Source organism: Esox lucius, chromosome 21 (assembly GCF_011004845.1).
Source record: "Esox lucius isolate fEsoLuc1 chromosome 21, fEsoLuc1.pri, whole genome shotgun sequence".
Lineage (NCBI taxonomy): Eukaryota > Metazoa > Chordata > Actinopteri > Esociformes > Esocidae > Esox > Esox lucius.
The window spans coordinates 22,912,282-22,926,185 of NC_047589.1; the positions used below are offsets into that span (position 1 = coordinate 22,912,282).

Genomic DNA, 13,904 nt, shown 5'->3' on the forward strand with positions numbered 1-13,904 from the left:
CGAAGAAACGTCACTGTGCTTCTAAAATGTGCTGAATCAAAATATTTTGTTCTTAGTCACTTGTTTATTGTGCCTGAATCGGTTTTGTGGAAGCATGGTTTAGGTTAAATTCATATAAAAGGCTTCGTTAAATATTAGAGCAGTTTGCCTATAAAAACGCTTGAGACCACTCGTATAAAATATAAACCATAGCTATTTGATTCGCTTTAACTACGGTATTCCATCTGTGAAAGACGGCCAGTTTTGATGAATAAATGTAGCCTAACCCTATTTCGAATGGTAAAATACAAATATGGATCAAATGAAAAACGAGAATGATTTATTTAAAAAAAATAACACAGAATGCAGAATTGGCAGGCTAGTAGCTACTGAATCAATTCAACGTCATGGTCTACATTTAGAGGATAATTTGTGTCTGTAATTTGCAACTCTTATAGTGTCAAATCTCGAAATCCGACAAACAAATGTAATGTGTCATAATTTCGTCACGCCTTTCGTGGTGTATTACGGGATTCAAATGCATAACAGTGCGATCGTTTTCCCAGCCGGAGATTCGTTTCAGTTGGGCAGGATTATGACACCGCGGGGTTGTAAGCGGTATTACGTAGGCTACTACAACCCCAGTTTCAGACGGGTACCTCATTGGTTATACCCCTCTTGAGCTGTGTAGCTAGTTAGCCAACTCAAAACAATTTGTCTTTTGCAAAGAAAAAATGTAATGGAACCACAGTTGACTTTTAGGGGTTTAGGATAGGGGCTGTCTATTTTGTGACTGGAGTCCGTGCCATAGTGGCTGCATTGCAGTCACTGGAGGGAGCCACTGGAGAGTCAAATTCACCCATCCCTTCCTCATTTGTGCAAAATGGAGAGACCAGAGAAAAGGAAAGGTTGGTTGATTTGGGAATCGGCAACACTGTGTACAAGTGTCTGTAAGCATAATAACAGCTATTTTGGGCAGAAACATTGTCTATTTCTGTATGGACAATATGTAGACAGCAACAAACGTTAGCTCTATTAACGCTGCAATAACAATACTATAATGGCAATACCTAAATTGTGTACAAAACGTTGTCCAATTAATGTTTGAGAGTATAGCAGGGGTATTAAACTCTTACCCAATCCGTTCCTGAGCCTGCCCTTTGTTCTGTTCTACCTGATAATTACACACACCTGTGTCCCAGGTCTATATAGATTACTGTCTAGGAGTACAATAGAAAAAAATGGCAAAGGCTTTGAGGTCAATACTTGAATTTGTGGGGATTAGGAGTTGGGCTCGGTCCTGAGATTATGACACTGTTAGTGACAATAGGGGTGTCCCCATTAAAGTGGTTCCAAGGCAGTTCTATTCATTCTGGTTCCTGTAGTTACACCTACATTGCCTATAATGCCAATACAGAATAGAAGGAATGAAGATATCAAAAGCAAGACTTTTGACATACTTTTTACATTTAATCAAAGTTTTCACTAACACAATGCATCTAGACAAAATATTTCCACTTCATTTTATGAATGTATAATTTTCAACATACTTTAGAGTCGATGGCTGGGATTCATCTTGTATAATTTCACTCATGTTCCGCTCATTTGTTCAATGTCCCATATACTGATTTCCAGCATCTCAAATGTTCCACTGATTGAGCTCATGTTGTTCCTGTTTATTAGCTCAACAATATTGTGCCACTCCTGCACTTAACACAAATTTACACAGAAATTGAACACAGTTTAAAACAGATGTATTTACATTTGAATTACCATATACTCAAAAGAAAAGGTTCTTAAGGTCTCACTTGGATCTTCAAAGAACGTATAGGTTCCCCTACAGTTTAATTTTGAAAGAAATGTAAAAGAACCTTTTCTTTTCAGAGTACAAATGTCCTTATACTGAATCAACAAGTTTCATGCTCAGAAAACAGAAAAAAATGTTTGAAGTAGATGAGTCTTGCAGTAGATGATCAGAATGATGCATACATCCCAAGTCTCCTGGCAGCCTCTGATTTATTGGGCCCTTTTCTCTTGGGGAAGGGGTAATGGAGGCCAGAGGAGAGCACAGGTGATGGCCCATGGTCCCCTAAACTCAGCCGTCTGGACATAACAGATAGGCCGGATAATTTGTGGGAGCCTGAAATGCTGTTACTGGTACTCATCTCTGCAGAATCAGAATCCCTCAAGATTTTCTCACTAGAAGTCTCAGCACAATGTTCAGATAACGATTTAAAACTCGAACAATTAGTGGAGCTAACTGTGGGGTTTGGATGAGTCGGTATGATAATATTTTTCCGTCGGTGGACTCCCAGGTGTGTGCGCCATGTATTTCCATCTAGTTCACCAACTATGTCAATTTTAGCCTCGGAGACCAATCGCTCCATTTCCCGTGTGTTCTTCATCTCTTGGTTGACTGGGACCACGTTGATCAGAGGTTGGCCACTCATTTCAGCTGGATCATCGGCTATTGTCAGGAAACAGAATGGAAATGTACATAGGTGTACATAGTCATCAGATGCTTATTGATGTAGACATGTTGGGTATTACTGTAACAAAAATAAGTTGTTAAAATGACATTTAGGGGATAACTGCAGTTTTTATTTAAGCAGGGTATGGGGGACGGTTTTGCGTGTGTTTTAGATAAGTCAAGTATTAATGCCGCTAAAACAACTCATATTAAAAAACAGAAACCGGTCGGAAATCCATTAATGATCGTTGTAACAAATGACCTTGAGTAGAACATCGGCTAATGAAACAACCTGTTGACTGAGTCAACGCTGCGAAGTAACATTCAAACATTTGTGTTTAAGCTCACAGCGCTCCAAACCAATGCCTACCTTGACTGAATAAAACAACCTGGGTCTGGAGCTTTTGTTTCTCTTTAATCCAGTTATACTGTTCCCTTAAAAGTGCAATGTCCATCCTGGTTAGTTCCGCGACAATTTCGCTTCTGTCTTCCTTCTTCACGTCTCCGATGACAGTTTCACAACAACTCCGTGAGCATGTCGCTTCCCAGGAACAAGGCGGACTGAAACCGCAGCAAGACAACATCCTGTTTGCATTGATTAGCAATTTACCCAAACAAACAATACACCGCTGATAGTAGGCGAAGTAACGTTAACCACCTGCTGCGTACAGAATAGCAATTGCTGTGTCTGAATCTGAGTGTGTACACTGGTATAAGTGATGTGCAAACAAATGAGAACCGTTAAAGGTTGTCCTTCTCTTTTACAGTAGACGAAATACACCAGACTCATTATTAGGTATGCCAGCTTCCTGACGCAAATAGCTAAAGAGCAAAACATGTGGTTGCAACTCCATATAATGCACACAGACATGGTCATTCGGTTTAATTGTTTGACCAAACATTAGAATTGGGAAGACCTGTAATCTAGGAGACTTTGATTAGGGTAGGTTGTTGTTACTGGTAAAGAAAGCCAACGTGGTGGTTCTAGCAACTCAGAACATTTCGTGGGATTTCGGTCTTAACTTCTAGATGACATAATGTCTGCCGGTTTTCGGTCTTAACTTCTATATGACATAATATAAATACTACAGTATAGTCCTAAACATCATGTTTACATTAAACTAGACTACACAAACATCAGTTCCTCAGCCCCCAGGCTATTTCATTATCTTGCAAGCATAGTTATCCAAATTGACTGAAATGTTTACAAACAATTATGCTCTAGAAAGATCTGTTCAGTAAACCCAATTATTTGAGCTGTATTGTAATGGTACTGACACACACTGTATTGACAGAGTGTATATTGACAAGTGTTGTGGGTGCAGGTGAGTCCTGCTTTGGAGAGATCACATAAATGAATTGTGATGATGACACATACTGTAGCATATGTGCTGCTTAAAACAGCTATTTGCCCTTAGTTTATGTATACAGAAAGAAAAATCCACAACTATCAAATCCCTCCAGTTCATTGTAGCTTACATCATTAGCCATACCTTTAAGTTCCTGCTTTGCTCAAACCCTGGCCCACTTTTCCTCACAGAGCATGAAGGCAAAAATGTTTGTCACATAACTCCAATCCAGTCCTCTAACTAGGCAACTGTAACTAGGTCAACAGGCAAATGAATTACAGCAAAATGTATTACTTTAACATGGATATGGCCTCAATTGCGCTGTCCATTTGGAATCAGATGCAATAATGGCATTGATAAAGAGAGGAGACCTCTTTCCATTTCTGTTTGTCCCACTGACTGTCTAGTTGAAGGGAATGTTCACTGGTCTTGATAATTTCTCTGAACAGCAGCTTCTTCAACATGCAATAGTTAACGATGATCTTAATCTTGGTTAAATGAGAACTAAAGTCTTGTGTAATTGGTTAGTTGTTTAATTAGGTTCTTTGTCAATACATTTTAGGAATCAAAACTGCTCTTAGATGTTTCGACTCCAGACCCGTCATTGATGTAGTCTGCTCTAGAAAATGTAATCTTGTTTTTTTTCTAACATTTGTTCCACAGGATTCAGATTCTGGCACACTAAAGAACAACAGGACACCCATACAAGTATAGAATGTGAGTTAACAAGGGGTCATCTAAATCATAAATTCTAACCAAATGAGCTTTGCTGTGCCAACACTCCCACTTCCATGAATTGTTTGAGGAGACGTGGACTTCCTGTTTCTTGGAGAGAAAAAAATAGCTGGCTCTGGATACAGCAAATTAAACCGGTCTTTCTGTCCCTAGCTCTTTCAATTTCTCTCTCCCCATCTCTGTTTCCATCTCTCCCCATCTCTGTTTCCATCTCTCCCCATCTCTGTTTCCATCTCTCCCCATCTCTGTTTCCATCTCTCCACATCTCTGTTTCCATCTCTCCCCATATATGTTTCCATCTCTCTCCCCATCTCGGTTTCTATCTCTCCACATCTCGGTTTCCATCTCTCTCCCTATATATGTTTCCATCTCTCTCCCTATATATGTTTCCATCTCTCTCCCCATCTCTCTCCCTATCTCTGTTTCCATCTCTCCACATCTCTTTCTCTCATTAACTTTCCATCTCTCTCCCCATCTCTATTATCCCTTCTCTTTCTCTCTCTTCCTCCACTCTTTCTATCTCTCTTATTCCTCCTCTCTCTACATATGAAACCATACTTTTTGTTTCAAACAATAACACCTGTTAATATCTATTTAACTTTTATTTAAAATGTAAATATACATTTTTGATGACTTTGTTTGATATAGAAATTAGGTGCATAATTAGTTTATCACTGGCAAAATCATTTACATTACATTTTTAAAATATATATGTATCTATTTATACTGTTTTCCTCCCCTCTCAATATCGTAATGGCCAATTTGTGGTTATGGTCTTGCTTCAGTGCAGCAACTCCCCAGTGGGTTTGGAAGATTTATCCAGTGTCCTCTGATTCACATCTCACCAAGCATTCATTGTGCATTCTTGGGAGAATAACCATTGTTAAGCTTGCAAATTGAATTGTTCACCACTGACGTTTTTTAAGCTATTCAACGTATGGAAGCATTAACAATGTCATGGAAAAGCCTATATAATACAAATAAGTGGCAGATTCAATTATGTATCATTAAAGAGGCAGAGTGTGTGACATCTCACCTACCAGTACAGGCCCGTGAGATGTCTTGCTCCTGGGGACCCCCTATGCCTGGTGGGGGCAAAAAGCATGCCTAAGTTCCAGTGCTGTTTATGACGTTTTGTCCAACATTAATGACGACAACAAACCCATTCTCTAAAGTTTGTCTGGCCGTATTGTCATAAGCAAGGCACCTAACTTTAGTATTAACAATGTTAGCAAGTAATCAACCTAAAATCACATTGGTTGAATAATTGTTGCGACTTCAAAAGTACTTGAACATTGTATTACCAATAACGTCTCCCTATTTCAAAAAAGACACATCACATACGCTATAGTGACAAAGACCAGCACAATGGTCAGTTCTCTTCTGCAAAAGTGTAGTTGGATCGTTTTGGGATTTCGCTACGCGTTCCCTTTAAATATTAACCTTTTCAGCACAGTTCAGAAACCGCGATAGTGTAGCATTCTTTGGGACGTGTGGGGTGCAATGGCTGCGTCCACTGAATCATATTACCTGGGGTTTGATTTCAGCACTCAGCAGGTATGACTCATATTACTAGATTTAGATGATAATGCATGTGTTTTCCGTCGTTGTATGTTCGCAATACGCATGTCGAAGATCGGGAAAAGAAACGATTAATCGCATATGTTGAATCTACAGTACAATAACATTATAGTTTAGAAAACTTTTCCTAGTCTCTCACAACCCCTTCACGTGTGCCAATGCTTGGTTTATTTAGCCTATTACATTTGATGGATATTTTGTCTTGCCTGACGATTCAAACTTAAATCTAAGGCTGCACTGTAGGGCTCACGTTCCGCTGCCTAGATAATAAGGAAGTCAAAACGTTCACACAGGTTATGATGAACATTTCAGCAACTGGTTGTTGTGATTTCTTTGATCCAGGGTTGCCATATCCGCGGTTTTCATGAAAATTGGTGTACTTTTCAATAATCTCGCGGGTGAAAATTATTTGGTGGCGGGTTTTTGGGCTACTTCACCGCGGCCTCAGCATTTCTGTCTTTATATGCTATAACTTGTGTTTCTATGCTGTTGTCAGACGTCAGCTACGGTATGATCCGTTGCTGGGGGTGGGGTTAATTGTCAATACCGTGCAACATAAATTGGGCTATTTTTCAGGTATTTTGACCTGGTTTTGAGCAGTCGTTATGCAGGAAATATTCTTCTTTACTTGGCAACACTATCTTGATCATGGTGTTGCGGGCGTGGCTTAGGTTAGATCCGGAGAACGAAGTTTGCAAGCTTTTCCACATTTATGGACTTCGGACTTGGTACCAGCCCAATGTCAAAACAGACAGAATAAAATAAAAAAACTCGCAAAGTTATGATCACAGAGTGGGGACCCAATATGTCTCCTTTAGTCTTAGTCCACAACCTACACTGAAAAGCTCTGGTGCAGTTCAAGTTTAGCTATCTTACTGTAGCTGCTAAGTCCTCAACTCACTTGAATAAGACATTTCCCTATGCGGTTTTCAGCTGAAGGTGGTTGCTGTTGATGGGAACCTCAATGTTGTCCACCAGGCCAATGTGCAATTTGACAGTGAACTGCCAGAATTCAGGTAAACACAACACTGAACTGAAGAGAGAAATACACGGTGCCCTTTATAGACCTAATTTTTACTACTAGTCTGCTCACAGTACCCATGATGACAAAGCAAAAACACCCATTTTAGACATTTGTGACAATTTATTCAAAATTAAAAGCTGAAATATATTATATGAAAATAAGTTTTAATTAGTATTGGGTAATAAAAGTAGTAAAAGTATTGGGTAAACAGGATGTCTAAATACTAAAAATGCATTTTCGCTTTGTGGGTATTGTGTGTAGATATATTCTAAATGTCAATCACAATAAAAAGTGAAGGGCTCTTTATACTTTTTCAAGGCAGTGTACAGTCATACTGATTTATATTATTTGTATTGCAAAATACCTAATATCCTTGTTCTTTCTCTCCCAAGGACTCAGGGAGGGGTACATATTCATGCAGATAGGTTGACGGTCACCTCACCTGTGCTCATGTGGGTGAAGGTAGTGTACCATTTCTTACTTTTTAGGACACAAACACAAGTACTCCATCAACTTTGTTCACCGTTCCAACGATTACATCATTCAAACATGCTGTTTTAACCTGCCTAGGCTGCTACTCAGTTCACTGGTAGAGCCTGTAGTAACATCCCCAGAACTGTTGTAACATCTATTACAGTGCCTGAAAAAAACATCTTTTGTTTTCATAAAAATATTACAATAATCAGCTAATTATTTTTTGGGAAAGGTATGTGATCATCAATCATCACCCCTTGCAATGAACAACTCCAAATTGCTGTCTTCCGCAGAAAATACACAATGCTTTGAATCAAAGGTCATCAAGACCCATTTCAAGTTATATCCGCATGTGAGAGGAATGCTATTGGTGTGTTTTAATCCAGGGATTTCTAACTGAGTAATTCAGTGGTGGTTTTCCAGGCACTTGACCTAGGCCTAGGTAAGATGAAGAATGCTGGATTTGACTTCTCCCGTGTGAGGGCCCTATCTGGCAGTGGACAGGTAGACGATTGTAGTGATCCATTGTGTGTTTGAATACAGTCAAGCACACATTTATTTTCATATCTTTATCTTATTTCAGTCACGTAACAAACACTATATTTTCATACTTTTTCTTACCGGTCCCCTCTGGGAATCTAACCCACAACTGGTTGCAGTGCTGTGCTGTATCACCTGAGCTCCTCGGGACTGTTTAATGATCGTCCTGTTTTTACAGCAACACGGCAGCGTTTACTGGAAGAAAGGGACCAACCAAGTCCTCAGAGATCTTGATCCAGGAAAAAGTTTGCATGAACTTCTGCAGGTATATCTCCCCATACCAGCATGGAACCGATGAGCTTAACCTTTCTCTGAGTGCATGCTTAATAGTAGGTATGTTCCAGAGTGGAATTATTTAGCATTTTCGCCCCCAGATTCTTCAGCATTGTCCCCAAATGTACATGTATTTTCATCCAAGGTTTTGAGTGTACAGTTAGTTAAATTCCATGGGTTGTGATTAATGTACTTATATTTTCCTTTTGTTGTAGTTATTTGATTTCTCCATTGGTGTTTTGTTAAAAGATGTCTATACTACATGTTGTGCTGACAGAATAGGTTTACAGTGCCTGATAGCCCAGTGTGGATGGACTCCAGCACAACAGAGCAGTGTCTGCATCTGGAATCAGCGATGGGTGGCCCTCAAAGAGTTGCAGACATCACTGGATCCCGGGCCTATGAGGTGAGAAGCACTTGGATTGACTCAATTGTAAATTATTTCACCTGCATTCCGCATATCTCCATTGATAGGGCCTCACCTGTACACATGAGGGTGATGCAATATGTACTAAAGTAGCTTAGATTTGTGGTGTTTATACAACCTTACCTTTCAGCGCTTCACTGGAAGTCAGATTGCCAAGGTTAACGAGTACAGTCCGATGCAGTACCAGGAAGCTGAGGTGTGAATATTTCACTGTTCTGGTATTGCTCTGCCATTACCTATCCCCTATGTTTTATGTTATGTTACAGTGTGTTAGCCTGCATATCTGTGTGAATTATTATTCAGTTTAATTATCATGGTCAAGTCATCACAATCTGCCTAACTGATACTGTGGGTATTTCAATAGATTATGCAAAAGAGAGAATGCTTTTCTATTCCCTTTGTGGAATGGGCGGAACAGAACCAGTGTTATATATTCTGTTTTAGTTTAGTAGGAAATATCAATTTTATATAAATTAAATGTCACTGGGTCTGTAAATGTCAGATCTTCTTTGTCCTTTTCACCGTTTTCTTCCAGAGAATCTCGTTGGTTAGCAGCTTTGCTGCCTCTTTATTACTGGGACAGTATGCAGCCATTGATTACTGTGATGGTAAGGTACGGTTACTGGGAATAATGGTTTATCATGATGGCTTGTCCATAACTGTACAGTACATAAATGACTACACACTTGATTTAGGTGTTTGTTTTGGTATTTATTAAGATTAACGTGTGCTACAATTTATTATAATTTAGGTTATCATTACCAATGGTTATCAGTGCCACATAATGATTCATTAATAACTACCATTGCTAACATTACCATAAAGTAAAGTTCTCCTGCATTATCTAAATGTAGGTACATCTACCATCTACTGCATAAAATGTACATCTATCTTGGGACAAATACCTAAGGAAAGAATCTCTTTGAACTTAGAGTTAGTTGTTTCTGACCATTATACTTTCCTCCTCTTAGGAGAATGGGACAATGATTGGTTTTCTAGTTGAATTGAATAGCTTATTCTTACTTTATAATGTTTCCTCTATTTATTGGAGTTTAACTTTTGCAGTTCCAAATTTATTTAACAGTTTACAAGAGCTTGTGATTTTTGGGGAGCAATGAATCCCTGTCAGTTGTCCTTCAGGATCATTTGCAGAATCTTAAAATCTTGAAAGGCACATCTCAGTAGTGAAATTTAGAGTGTATTGTATCAATAATGTTTGCATAACAGGTGAAACAATTCGCATTGTAAATGTAATGTGTAATTGTTTATAACATCATATATCTAATATATTTTTGAAAATTATTATAAATATATAGAAATACGCTGTGCTAGATGAGTCATTATTGTTCTGTTCAACATGGTTGCAAAGTTGTTATCAATAAGCTATCAAAAGCCCTAAAATGTTTTATTTAAGTAGTGAGGTCTTCTCCTGAATGTCTTGATAATATACTGTGTTAGATAGGGAAAATGTATTTAATCGTACATCAAGAATATAGTAGAGTGTGTTCAATCATCTCGCTCAGTGGCGCGCACCTTTTTTGCATGACATTCAAGACTCTGTCTCTCCTTGGTAAGCACAGAAACATTGCCAAGCAGAGATTACATAATATTCCTACACAATGATATCTGGAGGAATACGTCACAGTTGTAGACCAAGCTGCTGTGATAGCATACAGTATAGTTTATGAATAACATACAGGTATCTGAAAAAATACCAAAGGTAAAAGATAAAGGAAACTTTTAAGTAAATGAATGGTACACAGGCATGGAACTAACCTCCCATCATGCTTAAGGCACTTGTGGACTAAGATCTGATTGCTACTTGCAAAACTCAAGATATTCTATAGAAAGTTGGGGTTTGATAAGTTTGTGTAAAAAAAGAACATCTTTGACTGTGCCGGAGTTATCAACTCTGTAGGGTTGTGACACCCCAAGAACCAAGAGATGGCAGACCGAAGAACATCACAAGTGTTTGGGTTTTTAGCGGTGTCTGGAAATGGGGAGGAATAGTTCCTTTTACTGCTCTGTAGGCAAGCACCATCGTCTTGTACTGGATGCTTCAACTGTAAGCCAGTGTAGTTTAAGGAGGAGGAAGGTGACATGGGAGAACGTGTGAAGGTTGGACACCAAGTGGGATGCTGGCTTCCGTATAAGTTGCAGGGGTCCAGGCGTGAGATGATGTGTCTGGATTAGTACTTGCGTTGCTCCCTGTGTGAGGCAATGTCATACTCCATGAGTGTTGCAGAACATTAAACCCGCAGGAGCGAGTCAACGCCTTGATGGTTGCAGAGAGTGACAGGGTGTTGTTCAGCATCACACAAAATGCTGTTGCTCCGTCCTTGGGGAAGACGGTAAGAGTTCTTAGGTTGTTACTACAACTGGCATCTGCAAAATGGCAAAGAAACATTTTTAGTGCTTTTTGTTGGACAGGAAAGCGGGGTGATTTTTTATTGAAAGAGCAGTGGGTCAGATTCAAACCCAGACCACAGCAGTACATGTTCACCAAAGGCAGCAGTCTAGTTAAGACCTCTGGACCACCCCAAGCCACATGCAAATGTGAAACACCCTTGGGATTTGGGGTTAGCACATGGTCTCTGATCCAGTTTCTTCTTATTTGTAGAGGGCCCATGTTTCTGTACATTGCATTTCCCTTTCAGTCCTGACTAGTGAGATGCATCCCAATAATCTGATGCTGCCACCCTCATGCTTCACAGTAGGGATGGTTTTATTTGAATAATGTGCTGTGCTGTGCAAGATTGGAAATCGTACTGATTTGTGACTTGTCCGTTGTTCTTTTTCAAGGTTCAGGGATGAATTTGATGGACATTTTCAGCAAACAGTGGGATGAGTCCTGTCTGTTGGCCACTGCGCCTGAACTGAAGGAGAAGTTGGGAACTACAGTGCCGTCCTCCACTGTCTTGGTAAGATGCTATATATCATGGCTTGTTGCTTTTTTGTGTCTGTTCTCCGAGTAGGGCAACTGGAAATGAATACCAATCCACTGTTGACTTGTGAACAATGCGTTTCATAGTTATTATAAAGTTGTTGTTTTTTGAGAGCTGTAGGTCAGCCTGAGGGCTCTAGTCATTATTGAATAGACAACTGGGTCCATCAACCTGGCTTTCCTCGTGCCTGTAGTTCCTGATGACTCAGCCATTTGAGGCCGACCACTGGTCAAACTACAAGCTATGCACAATCATAATCGGGAAATGCTGAGTACTGCTGAACAGCTAGGCTTACATCTGGCCATTGGATAAAAACCAGCTGCACTTTAACCATGACCTTGTCTCCATCTCATCCACAGGGCCCCGTCTCTGCATACCATGTCAATCGCTACGGCTTCCCAGAGGACTGTAAAGTAGTGGCTTTCACTGGGGACAATCCAGGTAAGAGCTTAGTCATGCTCTGTTGGTTTCTGCCAGAGGCCTTGTTCTGGATGTTTCCCATGGCATTCTGTCATTCGCCCACTGGGTGGCAGTAGCACCTTAGAAAGGGGCGGCGTGGCCACGTTTCTCCGCTCCAGCGACCCTCTACACACGGGTGCTGTGTAGATTCTAAAGAGGGCGCGTCGCAGCGTTGGTCACATGTTCACCCTCCCGGGAAGCTGGATATGAACCCGGTGACCGGATAGAGGAGCTGGCCCCGCAACAAACAAACGGTGTGGCTTTATACTCTGGCCATGCCGGCCTGCCTCTGCTGTGTGCTGCCCGTGTCTCGATCCTTTTCCGTTAAACGTCACGCTGGCCAGCTGACCACAGTTACCCTGAAACAGGCTTCAACGTCCTCCGGTCTCTCCATCAGTCCATTCGGCAGGCTCACCTGCATGACTCAAACGTTGCAACTGATAATAGGTCAGGCGACGCCCACATGTGGGTGTGAGCTAATCGGGCAGCATCAGTTGAGATCTAGCTCTTTTAGCGCTGCTTGGTTTGAACAGTAGACAATGGACTATTTGATACCTTTTTCCCCAAGAGTAAATTTTCAGTGGTAACAATTTCTTGTAGGAGTTTTACATTCTGTCCCAAAGACTTTATAAAGTGGCCTGGATTGGTTCAACAATCTAAGCTGTTCCCTCTATAACACCTACTGCTGCAGAATAATTTGGGGTACCAGTGTGATTTCAGCTCAGTCTCTCCTCTATCTTTCCCACTTGATCTCTTCTGTCAATAAATCATAAAATAATCCACCCCACTCGGGGGAAAAGACTAGGAAACAGTAAATGACAATTAACAGTAGGCTGGACCAAAACAGGGTGGATTCTAACAAGATTGACCATTACAGAGTGGAACATAACATGGCTGACTGTTAGAAGGTAACAGGAATGGAACACAGTTGACCGTAAGGGGTTGAGACCAGAAAAGGGGGGAGTTTTCTTCGTAGGTCAGCTGGAATCTCTTTGTGACATGAGGAATGGATGCTTGTGGTGTACCTGTAAAAATAATGAAAATATATTAATCAAACATCTCTATCAGAATTTGTTTAACAGAGTTGATGTGGTTTTCTAGACACCGAGACAGAATAAGGAACTGATTTGGGCTGTGAAGGAAGTGACAGAAGTTTTGAGGTTAACATGATTTAGTGGCTCAGGAAAGCATATGGATTGAAATTATTCTGCAGTATCTATTTTCCCCTTCCACTAATACATAAAGATTTCCACTTATCAGTATATTTATAATACCACATTCCCATAAATCATGAAGGTGGACACTTTTTAAAACATGTTTTATGCGATGACGGGTAGGAAATTCAGAAAATCCTACCTATGCTCCAGACTCCAGACATTCCGGTGAAGAATTAGAATAAGAGAACTGTCCGAGGGTGATTTTTCTTTGGACTGTCGTTTTTCCAGTGGCGTGTCTGTGTATGCGTCAGAGCACGGGAAAGATTGATTTAACACATTCTGCAAGGTCACCAGGAACTCCAATGGATTCAAATTTAATTAACCCTTTTCAACAGGTACGCCCCCTAAAGCCCCACCAAATTAAAACATGTAAACAGTCTGCCCATGAACTCCAACCCAGAGTCTGGTCTTGTTATGGACCATATACATAT

The 13,904-nt window shown here is 40.3% G+C and overlaps 1 protein-coding gene and 2 long non-coding RNA genes across 7 annotated transcripts in view; 1 reads left to right on the forward strand and 2 right to left on the reverse strand.

Moving 5' to 3' along the window:
* Positions 1 to 1,428: 1,428 nt before the first annotated feature.
* LOC109614879 lies at positions 1,429 to 3,152 on the reverse strand. The gene is made up of 2 exons (XR_002195851.3): positions 2,820 to 3,152; positions 1,429 to 2,446 (listed from the first exon to the last, which is right to left on the reverse strand). It is a non-coding gene; the product is annotated as an uncharacterized LOC109614879 (long non-coding RNA).
* A 1,344-nt stretch (positions 3,153 to 4,496) lies between these two features.
* xylb (xylulokinase homolog (H. influenzae)) overlaps positions 4,497 to 13,904 on the forward strand; it is a 40,336-nt gene continuing 30,928 nt past the window's right edge. For 2 of the 5 annotated variants that reach the window (XM_010896606.3, XM_020041837.2), the window contains exons 1-10: positions 5,989 to 6,090; positions 7,048 to 7,130; positions 7,531 to 7,600; positions 8,036 to 8,116; positions 8,331 to 8,417; positions 8,703 to 8,831; positions 8,983 to 9,048; positions 9,388 to 9,460; positions 11,655 to 11,773; positions 12,157 to 12,238. In XM_010896606.3, coding sequence (XP_010894908.2) covers positions 6,037 to 6,090; positions 7,048 to 7,130; positions 7,531 to 7,600; positions 8,036 to 8,116; positions 8,331 to 8,417; positions 8,703 to 8,831; positions 8,983 to 9,048; positions 9,388 to 9,460; positions 11,655 to 11,773; positions 12,157 to 12,238 — 844 coding nt within the window. In that variant the 5' untranslated portion in view covers positions 5,989 to 6,036. Of the gene's footprint in view, positions 4,516 to 5,988; positions 6,091 to 7,047; positions 7,131 to 7,530; positions 7,601 to 7,998; positions 8,117 to 8,330; positions 8,418 to 8,702; positions 8,832 to 8,982; positions 9,049 to 9,387; positions 9,461 to 11,654; positions 11,774 to 12,156; positions 12,239 to 13,904 lie in introns of those variants that run through there. The other 3 variants (XM_010896607.4, XM_020041834.2, XM_034289309.1) reach the window with 3 other exon arrangements.
* LOC109614880 lies at positions 5,214 to 6,319 on the reverse strand. The gene is made up of 3 exons (XR_002195852.1): positions 6,064 to 6,319; positions 5,574 to 5,618; positions 5,214 to 5,397 (listed from the first exon to the last, which is right to left on the reverse strand). It is a non-coding gene; the product is annotated as an uncharacterized LOC109614880 (long non-coding RNA).